Source organism: Heterocephalus glaber, unplaced genomic scaffold, assembly GCF_053883595.1.
Source record: "Heterocephalus glaber isolate CG9 unplaced genomic scaffold, H.glaber_assembly_v1.0 deba00001593, whole genome shotgun sequence".
NCBI classification, from domain to species: Eukaryota; Metazoa; Chordata; class Mammalia; order Rodentia; family Bathyergidae; genus Heterocephalus; species Heterocephalus glaber.
Window position 1 is genome coordinate 3637944 of NW_028258368.1, and position 15592 is coordinate 3653535.

The window sequence follows — 15592 nt, forward strand, 5'->3', positions numbered from 1 at the left end:
ATTGCCCTTCCTCAGGGATTGGAGTGGAGTTTGCATTCTGCCAGTGCTTTCACATGAGACTTGGGAGGCAAGGAAAACATAGAAATTCTCCTTGCAGCAGCAATGGCAGTTGTTCTGCAATGGCTGGCAGAACCCCAGCTTCATCAACAGGAGGAGCTTCAGAGCAAGGCTGCCAGTATGCTGTTGGTGATTTGCTGCAGTGTCTTGACCTCTGGGTGGCAGCAGTAACTAGCTGAGTTCTGGATGCACCCACAGTACAGTGGTGCTACCTGAAAGCCAAAGGGAACCTCACAACATATCCAGTCTTTCCAAAGACTTTTTTAGCACTGAACTCCACGTATTGAATCCTCAAATTGCTTTCATTTTCCTTCACAAGTGATGGCACAATAAGTCATGTTAACACCACTTCAAAGATGGGACTCCTGTTTTTTAACCTGCTTGCACTTGCCAACAGTGATGACCTCGTTAGCAATGCAACATAGAATTCTAAGTAGACCTGGAAGATACAAGCAGCTCCTTAAGTTAACTTCTATGGTAGCCTGAAGTAAATAGTCTGTTGAAGATAAGAAGTTAGGACATTAAATTGACCACTGCTGTACAATCTTACGATACAAAAGAGAACAAAAAGAACTATGGGGTATGTAGCCACTTCTGGCTGCACTAGTGATCCTCAGAAGAAAGACACAAGCTCAGAAGCATTACATTCTTAGATCAAGGCATAGGCAGAGAACCAGAGAACCACTAGAATACTTGCACTCACCTCACGGCCACATTCTTGATAATGCCAAAAATTCCCCCAAAGGTCATTTCCTGAAGGTTGCAAATTATTGTGCAAGATGAACTCAAAACTTTGCTAGGTCTCTTATGTAAAAGATAGGTCCTTATTGCAAAGAGTAAGCTCTGAAAATTGGGGAAAGGGACATTTTAGAGGATTTGGGTGAATCTGAGTCCTTGGAACCCTAAATTCACAGGACTTGGCACTTCCTTGCCAGGAAAAATGAGCTCCTTTTTCCAGCCTATCCTTTCTTTCCTTGTTAGCAGATGGCATTGATTCCATTGAGCCCATTATCTAGCAAGAGGTTCTCAAGTTTCTAAACCCAAACCATACTGTTGCTGACTGCATCCAGACCTTGGAGGATACCATCTCTGTTTACCTTTAAAAGGTAAGAGAAATGTTTTGCTTAGCAGTTTACTGCAATGTCTATAAAAGTTGGTTTCATGGACAGTTAAGTTGGTATGAAGGAGGTAGAAGAAGAGACTTGCTTATTAGTTTGTACCTGTGCTCACATGAGTTAAAATGCAACTCTGGTGGGGACTGTTGCTTTTGATAAATCAATAGGTTTTAAATATTGTAATTTTTCCATAACATTAACACAATTACATAAACTAGAAATGGCAAGGACAGAAATAATTATTTGCTGATATCATGTGGACATGATAACTCCTATTTTACTAGTATATGGAGCATGACAGTGCAGGGATTGGAATAAAGGTGAGCTGAAAGCAATCTACAAGTTTTTCTGCACTTTCCAACCTCCTATTGATGCAGAAAGGACACTGGAGGCCCAGTGGCCATGACACGAGTACAGCATTCTGTATAAAGTGAGACCATGTGAAAAGAAGGCAGATCTGCTGGCAGCTGTTTCTCAGCCTGTGATGGTCCCTGTTCTTCTCTGGAACTGGTGTTGTAGCTCAATAAGATTACTGCAAAGTGAGGTAGAGATTGATAACTTTCGTTTTATTTGCCGACTTCAGGAGCATGTACAATATAAGTAATAATAGGTACAACAAGAATAATGATGCTAATTATATCTTGCATTTATTGACTACATGCCATGTACTGAAGTACTAAGTGCTTTGCAGGTTTTAGCTCATTTAGTCCCAATGGGCCTATAAATGAAATACTATTATAATCTTGAATCATAGGTTGTTTAAAAAAAAGAATTCATGAGAGGCAAATTGCCAGCTAAAAATCACACAGGTAGTTAATGGTAGAGCTAGTACTCAAACTTAAGACTTTCTTGGTGAAAACCCAAGATTTTATCCACTCTATTGATAAAGTATAACTCTTCCAGCTTCTTTCTGCTCATGTCTTAGCGCAGCATTTAGGCTACTCACGTAATACCATTTACAGGATGCCTTTAAAATGACATTTATTTTCCCACAGTTCTGAAGGCTTGGGAAGTCCATGATCAAAGCACCTGAAAATCCCATGTCTGGGGAGAGCATGATTCCTAGTTCATTAATGTGCACTTGCAGTGTTCTCACAAGGTAGAACATGCAAAGAACTCTCTGTGTCTTTCCCATAAAGGTACTAATCCCGTTTATGAATGCACCACCCTCATGACCTAAAAATCTCTCACAGGCACAACTACTATCCCATTAGCAATTAGTTTTCAACATATGGGTTTGGGTGAGGTGGGGTACAAAGCACTCATTCTGCAGTGGCACATGTGGCCCGATGCCCTGTGTATTTTATCTGTTAAGTGTCTTTCAAATCCATCCACTGTTTCCACCACCATCATTCTAATAATGCATGCCATGATCCTTTTCTAAATGATCATTGCAGTACCTTCCTAGCTAGTCCATGATCATAGATTCTGGCCCCAATTTCTAATCTGTCTTCTACTTTATAACCAAAGGGAAAATTTCTGAGTGTAAACCTAATTATGTTGTGCCACCATGAGACCATATGAGAAGACGACTTCAATGGCACAATGTAAAGATACCTTGAAGAGCTCTGTGTTGAGCCTCACCAGGGCCATTGCTCCCCACACTTGCTGCCTCCCCACCCTTGCATTCTCCTCTGCAGACAGCCACATGTGTCTTAGACCACCAAATGCCCAATGCACTTTTCTTCTCCAGAACCTGTATGCATGCTCTGTCCAGCGCCTGCAGTACTCCTCCAGCCGCCAGCTTCCTTTCACCCAGTTAATGTCATCTTCCCATACATCAAAGCTCAGGTGTCTCCCCTGAGCAAAGTCTTCTGATTTCTGAAATAAATTAATTCCCCTCATTGAAAATTCTCATAACAACATTAGCCTTTTCTTAGAGAATGGGATTTTATAAGTATTCATGCGCTTCTCTGATGTCTCTCCCTGGCTGTACCATAAGCATGGTGAAGACAGGAACCAGGTGTGGTTTTGCTGACCTTTGTGACTCCTGAGCTCAGGGCAATATTCGGTATATGCCAGGTGTTTTTGCAGTAGTTAAGTTAAATTTAAAAAAGCAACAGAACCTTTCTGTGGGGGAGTGTGCAAAAGGCTAGCCCTTCTAAATGTCTAAAATGTGCTCAGTATTCTATGGAGGATAAGGCTGACCCCAGAGTGGAAGCCGGGCTCAACAGGGAACAATCCCAGCCAGCTGTGCCCTCCCTGCTCCTGCCTATCTGAGGCTGACAGGGCCAGGGCAAGGTTAGCTCTAGTCGAGTTCAAATTGGCTGGAGAGGTGCTGCAGACTTACACTTCAAGTGGCCCCATCTGAAATGAATCAGCCCAGCAAGCAGCTATTGAACACACAGAATATCGAGTTTGTAGAATTTCTTCCTACCTCGTCTTCAAGAGCCAGTGGAGTGGACTGGTTCTGAGAAGGTAGGGATCGGTGGGAGTGGGGACCGAGACAGTACAGTCTGTCCTTCTGAGCAGAAAGCCAGAAGTATGGACCTGGGTTTGGTGTCACCTGGGCAGAGATAACATGCTCACCAGAACACTGGGTTCTCTCTGCACACCTAGGCTCTAGTTACCCTCATGAGGGGTTCTGGGCAGCCATTGCAAGTGTTGCCCTTTGGTAGAAATAGGGGTGGACGTTGACAGTGACCCCAAACCGAGACCCCCACCTGCCAGCCCCAGACTCCTGACTATCAAGTCCTGCAATTAGAGAATCATTCCTTGGTCTCTAAAAAAACCATAAACTCAAAGTGAGTGAAGACATCAGATTGTTTTGCCCGAATTGTTTCAGACATTATTATGATTATAATCGTAATTTAGTAGAGTCATCGAGAAATGAATTTGAAGAAAATGAACAGCTAATAGTGGGAATGTTGGCTGCACGTGAGGGAAAGGCAGGAGGCAGAAAGCAACTTCATCCTTTATAAACTTGTTCTTCCATAAATTTAAGAAATAAAAATGATTGTATCTCAATTGAAAATTCAGAGGATACTTATTTTTAAAGATTATTACAACACAGCCTCAATTATTTTAGCTGCAGTAATCCTGTTGGACTTGGACCTTATTGTTGATAAAAAGAGACTATGTTTGACTTTGCTTGGAAACCATAAAACCACAACAAAATAAATTCTCCTGAATGCTACCAGGCAACACTGGGATCTCTTTTATACCAAGATTGAGAAGGACTTGTGGTAAAGATTCACATGGCCCCACAATAATGTGTATAGTTCCTCTGAAGAACTTAAACCTCTCTCTCTCTCTCCCCCCCCCTTCCTTTCGCTTTTTTAAAGAATCATCTTAAATACGATTTAATACGATTCAGGTGTCAAATACGTTCTCAAGAAATGTAAGCTGTATGAACAACAGCAACAAAACATAAAGGTTGACTAATCTCTCTCAAATCGTGTTACTGAATCCACAGCTTCAAAAGCCTACTGGTAAGATCTTCCTGGAGGCCAAGGAGCCAGAGGAATGCGCTCTTCGACCTGCTTCTCGTCCTTCCTGGGACCATCAGGGGACTTCTTGGCCTTTCAAGACAGGTTCTGCTCAGAGAGGCCAGCGGTGCGGGGACGCCCTGGGCAAAAGTTAGCCGCCAGGGCAGCTGGGCTCTTCTGGGCTCGGAGGAGGCGGTCCCAGCGCTCTGGGCCGTCCCCTCCCCACCTGCGCCCCTACGAGGGACCCGTGCAAAGGCCCGCCAAGAGGGCGGTCACCGAAGGACTTGGCGGCTCCAGAGCAGCGAGAGCCAAGCGTCGCTCCGGGTTAGGTAGGGGGACGCTGCCAGCGAGTCTCCAGGTCCCGCCCCCAGCTCTGCTGGAAACAGGCGCATCCCGGAGCCCAGGCAGCGGGGCTGGGCAGGGGGTGTGGCGGCCCAGGGGTGGCGCTGGGTCCCTGCTGGAGGCTGAGCCCTCCTGGGAGACCTTCCCTTCTGACAGGAGCAGAAGCTGCCAGGGGAGGGATGGGGGCGGCCTAACCCCCCAGGGTGCCGCCGGGGGAGGAAGCAGTCGCGGAGCGAGGTGGTGTGTGCGCGCCAGCCGGGCGAGCGCGGGCCCGAGCGGGGCTGGGATTGTTGCCCTCGGTCACCGGGGCGGCCGGGCTCCCAACAGCCTGCAGACCGCGCCCGAGCCCCGGTGACAGGCGGGGGACAGCCCCGCACCCGCCACCCAGCCGAGCCAGGAGGAGCAGTCGCCTGCTCGCAGCGCCTCGCGACTGGGAACGGAAGAGGCCGACTGAGAAGGTAAAAGCACAGCCCGAGAGAGACCTGGAGAGAAACCGGGGAGAGGCAGGTTCAGGACGAACAAATTGCGGACACATTGCAAGCAAGTTTGCGCTTGCATGCTGAGCTCTGCGGGCTGGGTGGGAGGAAGAGGGTGGCGGTGGTGTGTACGTGTGTAACACTCGCGGACAAGGAGGCGGAGGGTGGAGAGGCTCTTTTCAGCTCGTATGTAGACATCCCTGTGGATAACCAACCCCTCGGAGCTGTCATTTCTCTTCGTGGCACATCCTTGGCTCCGGTGATGCAGAACGAAAGCAGCCACCTTCCCGTGATGGTCGGTGCGGTCGCTACTATCGGATGGGAAATGCAAGGGGTTGAGCAGATTCTAGGAGCCTCACTTCCTCCACCCTCGGTCTATTTTAGGAAGGGCCGGGGGAGGGAAAGTGGGGAGCAGAGCCGAGGGCTTGAAGGCTGCACGGAGGCCCAGGCGACCCCGGCGCCGTCAGGGTGCAGTTGCACTGGAGGGCAGGGTAACTTTCGTCTCCACTTGGGAAAGGCACGTTTCAGGCAGATCCTGCGCCTCTGAGGGGCAGTTGTAGGAAATGGTGGTGCAGAGGGCAGCAGGTACACAGCACAGGGCAAGAATGTGGTGCACAGCGCAGCAGCAGGCCCGCCCTGGAAGGAGAGCGCCAGAGGAAGGGAGGCCCGGGTGCTGACTGGGATAGCAGTGTTTGATGCTCAGGCCTCCTCCAACAGTCAGGTGCAGGCCCTGGAACGAGAACCTTAGATCCCCGGAATGTTCATTTCTGAGCTTTTCAGTTTGGGATAGAAAACTTCTGTGGATTTGATTTTTTTTTTTTTCTGTGAATGTTAAGAAAGCCCAGAGTAAATTATTTTTCTCTTCTTTGATGCCGATTTAGTTTTGCCTTGATTTAAGAACCACTCTCCTAGACATAATTTGTATACAGAAGCTAGATCTATGCAACAGAAAGCATAATAATTTTTCTATCATCCAAAGGTTACTGATTTGACCTCCCTCTGCATAAAGTGCTGACTTAATTGTTAGTCATGAGGATTGTTCATTGTAAGAGGGTTTTTTATTCCTTATGTTGAAAAAGATTAATAGTATGGATAAAAAGTCCTAACATCATCAGAACAATGTACTGAAATCCATATCTATTTTTCTGTTTATGAGTCTGTTTATTACTTTGTGGTAGATTTAGAACAAAATGTACCAGATCACTACTAACTTAATATGTTTCATGTTGAAAAAGTAAAAACACATTTGCAGACTGACCCTGATTATAACATTGCTAGCCTTTGAGAAATATTTGCTCAACTCCCACATTATAGCTTCACTTTTATCTTCCTTAACTACTAATGCTTTCTTACAAACCACTTTGCTTCTGTTCTCGTTTTCCCCATACAAGAACTCTTCACTGGATTACTTCCTGCCTGGAAGCAGGGATTCACCATTTGAACATTTTCTAGAACCTCTTGGTGCTCCACTGGGACCTGCTTTGCGTTATTTGTGCAGTACACATAGCACCTTGCAATAGCAGCAGTTGCGACTGTAACAGGAAGTTAAGAAGCCCATAGTTGGGCAAGAAAAGGTCATTTTCGTGGCTCTCGCTACTGCGGCCACATCCCGTGGGGGGAATGTGACTGGCATACAGGGCCCAAGACTCCTCTTTGGGGCATTTGTGATTCTTCTCTCAAATGCGTCCTTCCTTGTGGGCTAATCTAATAAGAACTAATGAAGGGCAAGGAAATATATATTCAACCACAATGTGGAAAGAAGGTGACAGATATCTTTCAGTATACTTTATACTCCAGGATCAAAAAATATTTTGAATCATGACCTGTAATGATTGCATGCTGCTCTGCTCTATAATTTCTGTTGTGATTACTTGCTCATATTCTTGTGTTTCTAGAGAAAAGACTATTTCTTATTATTATACTGCATAATTCATAATAATGAATAATTAACAGCATTATTCACTGATTACCTGTACACATATATAAGTAATATGTTTGTATCAACCCCAGAATGTTTCTATTCTTTTCTACATTGTTAGCCATTTTAATGTTTATTTACTAGTGCCACTATTAAAAGGTGAGTAGAGAAAATAATTAAATGAGACATTTATGTGAAATCACTCCAGTGAAAGACTTTAAGTGTGTGGAAATGACTTTTTAATTCTTACTTAATAGTAAATTTCAATTTAATGCTTTATTGTGTACATTTAGACATTCAATTAATATTCATACTTCCTACTGTTGTGAATCTGTATGTATTTATGGTCTCCTTTCTTTTTTTGCTGTTGCTTCAAATGGAAATAAGCTACATCAACCCTGGTTCTTTTTTTAAAATTAAGTTTATTGGTACATTTTAGGTATACAATATGATGACATTCGTCATTGGGAATTTGTACCTTTACATATTATATCTTGGTTCTTATTTTTCCCCATTCCCCTGCCCTCCCTTCAACCTCTCCATACCTTTCTATTTACAAAGACTTTGCTTCCATTTTTTCCTTTTCTCATATTTTTTCCTTTCCCTTCCTTCCTTTCCCCTACGCCTCCCACTTCCCCTTCCCCCTTGCACTTTTTCTTCCTATTTACATTAACTATTATACATTTTGATCTGTATTTACACTTTCAGTTTCTCACACCAGAGAAACTATTACATGTGTGTCCTATTTATATCACTGAAGAGTATGGCTTCAATGTGCATCCATTTAGCAATAAATGTCTCTAGTTTCTCATCTTTATGACTGAGTAGTACTCCATTTTATAAAAAAAAAGAAAGAAAGCACATCTTTTTTATCCAGTCTCCAGTTGGTGGGCAATTGGGCTGTTTATAAGATTTAGCTATTACAAACTGTGTCACCATAAACATGGGTGCACATACATTGCTGTGATATGATTCCTTTAATTCTTTTGGCAAGATACTCAGGAGGGGAATAGATGGGTCAAATGGTACCTCTAATCCTAGTTCTTTGAGGTATCTCCATCCTAATTTCCACAGTGCTTGCACCAGCCTACACTCCCACCAGCAGTGGAGCAGGGTTCCTCTTTCCCCACAGTCCTGCCTGCATTTGTTATTGGTTGATTTCTTGATAGCAGCCATTCTTTCTGGAGTGAGATGGAATCTCAGCATTGTTTTCATTTGCATCTCTCGAATGACCAGTGATGCTGAACATTTTTTCATCTGTTTATTTGCCATTTCTACTTCCTCATCTGAGAAATGTCTGTTCATTTCAGATGCCCATTTTTGGATTGAGTCTTTAAATTTGGGAGGTTTGATTTTTTTTTAAAGTTTTTTATATATTCTAGATAGTGGTCCTTTGTCTGCGGAACAGCTGTGAGTTATCTCTTCATTCTGTTGGTAGTTTCTCTTGCTCAACCCTAGTTCTTGCAGGGCTTGGGATTTTCGTGTGTAGTTTGCCAATACCTAAAAATTTAGTTGCATTGCTGTAAGGTGTGTCCTTTTTTTTTTTTTTTTCCTCCTACCGGGGATCAAACTTGGGTCCTTGCTTTGCTGGGCAGGCAGTGGAACCACTGAGCTAAATCCCCGGCCCTGTAAGGTGTGTTCTTGTGTCCAGAAGAGTTTCCTCTAGTACTTTCCTTTGTTGGTTCCTTTCAGTCACACAAACAAGAAACTGCTGAGGTAGCCTATTGTCCATTTTGTGTAGAAACAGGAAAAATCGAGTTGTGACATGTCATGACTGCTTTTCATAAGTGTTGGTGTTAAGAAGTGAACATCATTCAGCTATTAGGATCCCAAATAGCACAGAGTCAAACTTCCCTTTGTATCCTGCACAGTATATGATGGTGTTCTGTTTGTTCCTCTAGAGGTCTAGACCTCTTCTAGACCTACAAATTCACCCTACTCTTATGTAGTACTGTTTATATCATCTTCCCCTTGTACACAAACTGTCTTGTTCATGTTATTTTCCTGGCATATACATTGTCCCTTACAGTATTTTCCAAGTTCATATTTTCTGTGAAACAATAAATGCAGACATCTTACTCTTCTGCTAAGTATGGTAGATATATTTAGCTGAATCATGTCTTAGTTCCTTCTTCTGGAAAGACTTGGAAATGGTACAGGGGCTATCAGTTGGTATGCAGTCTACTGAAATCCACCCAATTCTTTCTTTCCATCCAGTAACTGGCTTCATCTGTCATTACTTTACCCCTCATCCCACAGTGTCCTGTACCTATTGAAAACTCTTTTGATCACCCTGGGAATAGTGAGCTCATTGATGGTGCTGAATCTTTCTCTGGTGATCTGCTTGTGTAGGTCATGTCCACCACCAGAGCACTGTTATGTAACCAGGCACTTCAAGAATCTCATGATGTGGACTAATTGTTTTAGTTGTCATTCCTGCTGCCTTGGTTTTGGAACTATAGCGCACTCTCAGAACATCTTTCCACTTCAGGGTCATTTCTTTTACGGCAAATGGAGAAACCAAGATATAAGAAGAAAAGTAGAAGACAGTGATTTGCTGAAACTGAACTACGCGTCATGTTTCATATTATCTTTTCATTAATTTGTGTATTTATTTATTTATTTATTTATTTATTTGGAGGTGCTGTGGATTGAAACCAGGGCTCTGTGCATATTAGGCAAGTACTCTACCACTGAACTAATGTCCCCAGTCCCCTATTTACCTCCTTAAAGTTTATTTTAATAGGAGTAAAATTAAATCTAATTTAATAAATAATAAAAATAATTTAATAAATAATAATAATAAATTTAATAAACTAACATCATTTTACTGATGAAGAAACAAGACCTCAGGAAGGTTTACATTTCTTCAGATCACAAGAACAGTAAGAGACAAAATTAAGAGTCACCTAAGGATCTTTCTTCTTCCAAAGTCTGCATTTCCTGGTACCATACTCCCTCTGATAGGCAGTTACTGAGGAACTTGGTACACAGAACCAAATCAAAACTACCCAACTAGTTGGGGCAGAGTTAAGTTTAGAACTCATATCTTCTAATTCCTAGTCTTCTTTATTATACTTTTTATTAATTTGAAGTTTCCTATCAAATCATATGATAGTAAATTAAACTGCTAGTAAAAACACCAAGAAAATCATAATTTTACCATGTAGGATATATCTGCGTACATGAATGATGAAAGCAAAATGGTTTATCTAAACCTGAAAAAGGAAGGATATTGCCTCAGTTTTTTATGGTAGGGAGGGGTTTTCTCATAGATGTGAAATATGTAGTTAACTTGATTAAACATAAAACATTTTGAGGGTGTAGCCTGTGCTCAAAAATATACTTGTTGTCAATTTATTAAAGCAATAAAAGTTACAGCCCCTATACTAGTGCATAAATGGTCACAGTCTGATTGGAGTGAGATGGTAATGAGGATGGTGAAGAATATAAGCCAAAGTGAACTCATCCTAGTGTGCATTGTTAGTGGTAGCAGAATCATGGGAAGACTGTGCTGAGTGTGTGCTGGTGTGTTTAGGGAAAGCCTCGGGTGGGATAAGGGTCCTGGGTCAGGAATGTAATGATGCCCTGGACTTTTCAGCTGGAAGTGTTCCACAGAGGGTGACGTAAAGGAATAATGAGGAAATGGCTCCACAGAGTTGTTTCAAAGACATATGGAAAAATACAGTATTTGAAAGTAAATCTCATGTAGTCTCTCTTCTGCTGGGCTGCAATAAGGGTGCCATGAATCCCGAGCAGAATCAGAGGCTCCTTAGGCTGTCATGTTCATGCTGGAACTCCATCTCCTTCCACTTACCTCTCACCTGCCCGCCTCCATCCCAGTCAACTGATTATCAAATCTTACCAAAGTTTCTTCAACTTTACCTTCCACTCTGTTTCCTCTCTCCGATTTCAGTCTTTCATCATCTCCAGCTAGGATTTCTAAGACACCTTCCTCACTTATTTTCCTGGATCTTCCCAGCCTGACTGACTCATATAGAATCCAAATTAGATCTTTAAAATTGCTTCTATCAATTCAAATTATATCTTCTCACTTTGAGTCTAATGTCCTCAAATTTCTTGTTGCCTCCTGGAGAAACAGGGCCACCCTCCTGAGCAGAGGATCTGCGCCCCCTACCATACCACTACTACTTCCTCCAAAACAACACTTGGCAGAGACCTTCTGTACCTAACTGTTGATGGATCCACATGCAAGTCATGCTGTTTCTCACCTCTGCCTTTGTTCAAGGGCATCCCTCTGCCTGTAAAGCATCTTCCACATATTTTACCCGACTAATGATGACTCATATAGTGGCACTCATTCCTGGCATTTCTGTATTATCTTTTCTATATTGTGTCTCTCGCAGTGTTCTAAGCTCCTCAAAAACATATTCTGTGCCATATTCACCCTAGTAGTCCCGCCACTGAGCTCAGGCATGCAGAATGTATTGGTTGTGCTATGCTGATAAGACTGTATGCATTCTGGACATGAGCAGGGAAGTTTTGAGTTTAATGAGGAAGGATGAAAAGAGAAGAGGAGAGGGCAGAGGAGGGAAGGAGGGGAAAGGGGAGGAGAGCAAAAGGGAAGAGAAGAGGGCTAATGTCTTGTGTGACATGAATGTGATCTTGAAAAAGGTCTGTTATGCAGTAACTTACAGAAATCCCTTCTAGTTGCATAATTCTTGACTGAAGGGGGGCATATCCTAATCATCTGTGAACTCCAGTACTGGGTAGAGCCAGGTATGGGATTGAAGTGAATTTCTGTCCTCACCTCTACTTAGTATGGATGCAAATAAATGATAACAATGGAAAAGATATATGGATAGACAGACACAGACAGATTTCAGAAAGTTATGGTCTTGAATTTGCATAACATAACTTTCTAACAGCCTAGAGGAGCCCGTTGTAAAGTCTCTCAGGCATTTTTCACTCTCTGAGTCTTTCAAGTTAAGGCAGCCTTGTATGTGGGCAGGTGAGATGTTTTTTCCTAGGAGATACAGGCTGCTAATGGGCACACAATTATGTCAGAGCTATAGACCACAAAGTACAACAGCCCAGCCATCAGTAACATTTCCCCTAAGAATTTCTTGGGGATTCACCCACAGAGAGGTGACTCTGCAACCTAGAGGATACCAATACTGCGTCCCACTTCAAGTGAGTATCCCTCCACGTAGTCAGGAGATGCCTTCTGCCACCTTCTTACACCTGACACTATTCAACACATCCCTGCACCCTGACTAGCAAAATGAACAGCTTGTGAGGCTTTCTTGCTCCAGCACCTCCTTTTTGATGCTGCACAAGAGTCAGCAGCAGTATGCAATGTTTTGGGTCTATTTTTTTTAGTCCTTTAGAAAGGATATTTTCTGCTTTGCATTCATGCATTCTGACTAGAGATTAAAGTATGAATTATGCCATTTAAAATCAATTGCAATTGGTAAAAACACTCTATTACTTCTCCAATCCTTCATAAACAATACTGCCTTAAGGACCATATATTTCAATAATGATATAAGTTTTATAATATTCATAAACTCCTCATATTTTCTTTTCCTTCGGGGAAGTAGATTGTCCCACACATGTATCATATGCTTGGTTTAGATTTGCTTTTGCCACTCTTCTTTTTCCATTCTCTTCTTTCTCCATCATCATCATATTATAGAGAGTTAATGAAGAGTGTAATAATGTGTCACTTTCCCATGGGCCTCCTCAGTGTGGCCTCATGGTTAAGCTTCTTTCTCTGGCTGTATTGTTCACCCCTCTCATCTTTAATTATTTTGTTGATGGCAAGACTTTCTGTTCAGCTGAGTCTAGGGATAAGAAGACTTTGTTCAAATTGCATTTCTCAATGTCAAGATTTCACCAACTCACCTACCACTTTTTTACCACCTTAGTCCAGAGCAATTACACTTGACCAAAGTGGAGAATTCAGGAAAATGTTAAAAGGACAATGTGCTCTCTGGTTAGTGCTCGCTCCCTCCCCAGCCTTACAAATTACTTTAGAGTCTTTCTGTATAGGGGGAAGAAAACTAAATTAGATTCATTTTGTCTTCTACAGTTAGATTGTCTGAAAGTCAGATTTCCAGAATAAAATAATTTTTACTTTTATACCATTTTAATTAATTAAATTGTTATTAGGATCTAGGATATGATCTCATTCCTAAAAAGTGTGCAATGAAGTCCAACAAAATACGTGTGCATAAAACTAAAATAGCACAAATAACAGAATCTGTGAATACTGAGAAATAGAACTTAGTGTTTTAAGTCATAGATTAATAAAGTTTATAATTTGAAAAGAAAACTTAAAATAAATATGAGCATTTCTCTTTTTGCCAATTGATTTTGTTTTATGGTTGATCAAATATCTAATTTCTAACACATGCATAGTACTTTATAAGTGTTTTCACATTAGTCACTTCAATTAATAATGAATCAGGCTTTCTAACTGAACAGAGTTCTTTTAGTACTATTGTGACCCATGTCGATATTTTGTAATATTTTACTTTTTCTGTTTTTTGTTTTTCAGGTCCTTGAGCTTACTGAAGAGAGTAGTCTTAGGGGAAGTAGTTCCATCCGTGGGAATGCGGTCTCCTCCCCGACAACTGCGAGTGCCTGGGATTCATTTGTGATGTGGCAAATCTAGGAAAGTTCCCGCATGTTTTCCGGAGTGGCATAGACCTCCGCCTAACTGGGAGGAGAATTTCCTAGCATTGGGTTAATGCTACACGAGGGGCCATGGCAGCCTCCCGGGCAGCCTCACGGTCTCCTCGGGACATTGCCAACGTGATGCAAAGACTGCAAGGTAAGAGCAGAAATTTTAGTGTGGTTTTAAAAAAAATATATGTACCTTAAATTCAAATACTAACTTCCACTAAAATTCTATCAAAGCTGCTTGGATTTTATTCAATTTTATGGAATTATAACAAAGAATTGAATGGATATCTTTTATTCTAATGTTTTCAAATGAGTATATAGGTGTTGTCTCAAGATGCTGTCCTCTTTATGTAGAGGAAAGACTAAGATATAGCCCTTTTTATGCTGTTTATGTCTGCATTAATGTGATCTTAAGGTTCTTTCAGGGTCCAGATAGGAAACCAGAGCCATTGCCAAGTGTACTGATGCTGACCATCAAGAATATCAGTGACAATAATGGCAATGAAAAGAAGCTCTGAGAGAGGAAATGACATGATGATGTTAGTGGTTAGTGCATCCCTTGCTGAAGCTATTTCTCTTAAAAATGAACCATCTTGTAGAAGAGAATCAACAGTGAAGTGTAATAGCAGCTCATAGGTGAACTCCCTATTGTGTTTTCTTTGAACATGTATAGTCCTTGAACCATAAAAATTATTATCACCTGTAGTTATATTACAGTGTGGCTTCTTTGTCATAATTCCAATTGGCCCTCCCCCATGCTTTAAATATATAGCTCTAGGATACAAAAATTTCCAGATTTAGAAGGGCTTTGCTCTCATGTCTGTCAAGAAAGCTTAAAATAATCTTATAGTTTGTCTTTAAGTTTCCTACCATCTCCAACAAGTTATCATTGTGGTTTTGGACTATAGTTATTATATGAATCTGATTTTTCCTATTATGGGAACCTGTTTTTGCTCACAATTTATCTCAAGTGCAAAGCAGTAAATTCCAGTTAAGAATTCTTGACTTTCAGAATACAGACAAAACTCTTAAATCTGGATATTCACGGTGCAGAATAGGCTCTTAGACATAGAAAATCAGGAGGTGGTTGCACCTGGATCAATTCCTCTGTGTCAGACCAGAAACCCCCAGGTTGACTGAAAGATTCTGACTCAAGTGAACACTTACTTCTGCTTATCTCTCCCAGGTTGACTTGTGACACCTCATTTGGGACTCCTTTCCCATTTATTGTTATGCAAAATACTTTTTGTTAAATAAAACAACTGATTTTTGTTGAAGGTACCAGTGTAGACCTTTTCTCCAATTCTCGATTGGGTCTGTTCTGCACCGGGGATCTTAGATTGAAGTTGTACAGTTGTACATCTGATTTGGGTAGATGGGGCACTGAATTTGGAGTTTGTTCCTCTGTGTTTTTACTGTTTGTCTCAGGGCAAATTACTGAATCATTTCGTACCTCAGTGTCATTGTCTACGAATGACAGAAAGGAAACAAACCTACAGGTTCCTTACCAAAGTGAGGGAAGATAATTCAGATCATAGAACAGGTTTTCCTGTGAGTTTGTTAAATGTGAGACTTCTCTGGATGAAGTACAAGCACATAATGAAG

The 15592-nt window shown here is 41.7% G+C and overlaps 1 protein-coding gene and 1 pseudogene across 18 annotated transcripts in view; one reads left to right on the forward strand and one right to left on the reverse strand.

Annotated features, from left to right (window-relative positions):
* Positions 1-4872: 4872 nt before the first annotated feature.
* LOC147823325 (uncharacterized) lies at positions 4873-5577 on the reverse strand (annotated as a pseudogene).
* Syne1 (spectrin repeat containing nuclear envelope protein 1) overlaps positions 5264-15592 on the forward strand; it is a 473610-nt gene continuing 463281 nt past the window's right edge. For 16 of the 18 annotated variants that reach the window (XM_087193553.1, XM_087193567.1, XM_087193559.1 and 13 more), the window contains exons 1-2: positions 5264-5400; positions 13860-14135. In XM_087193553.1, the coding sequence (XP_087049679.1) occupies positions 14069-14135 (67 nt within the window). In that variant the 5' untranslated portion in view covers positions 5264-5400; positions 13860-14068. Of the gene's footprint in view, positions 5401-5557; positions 5714-13859; positions 14136-15592 lie in introns of those variants that run through there. The other 2 variants (XM_087193558.1, XM_087193563.1) reach the window with 2 other exon arrangements.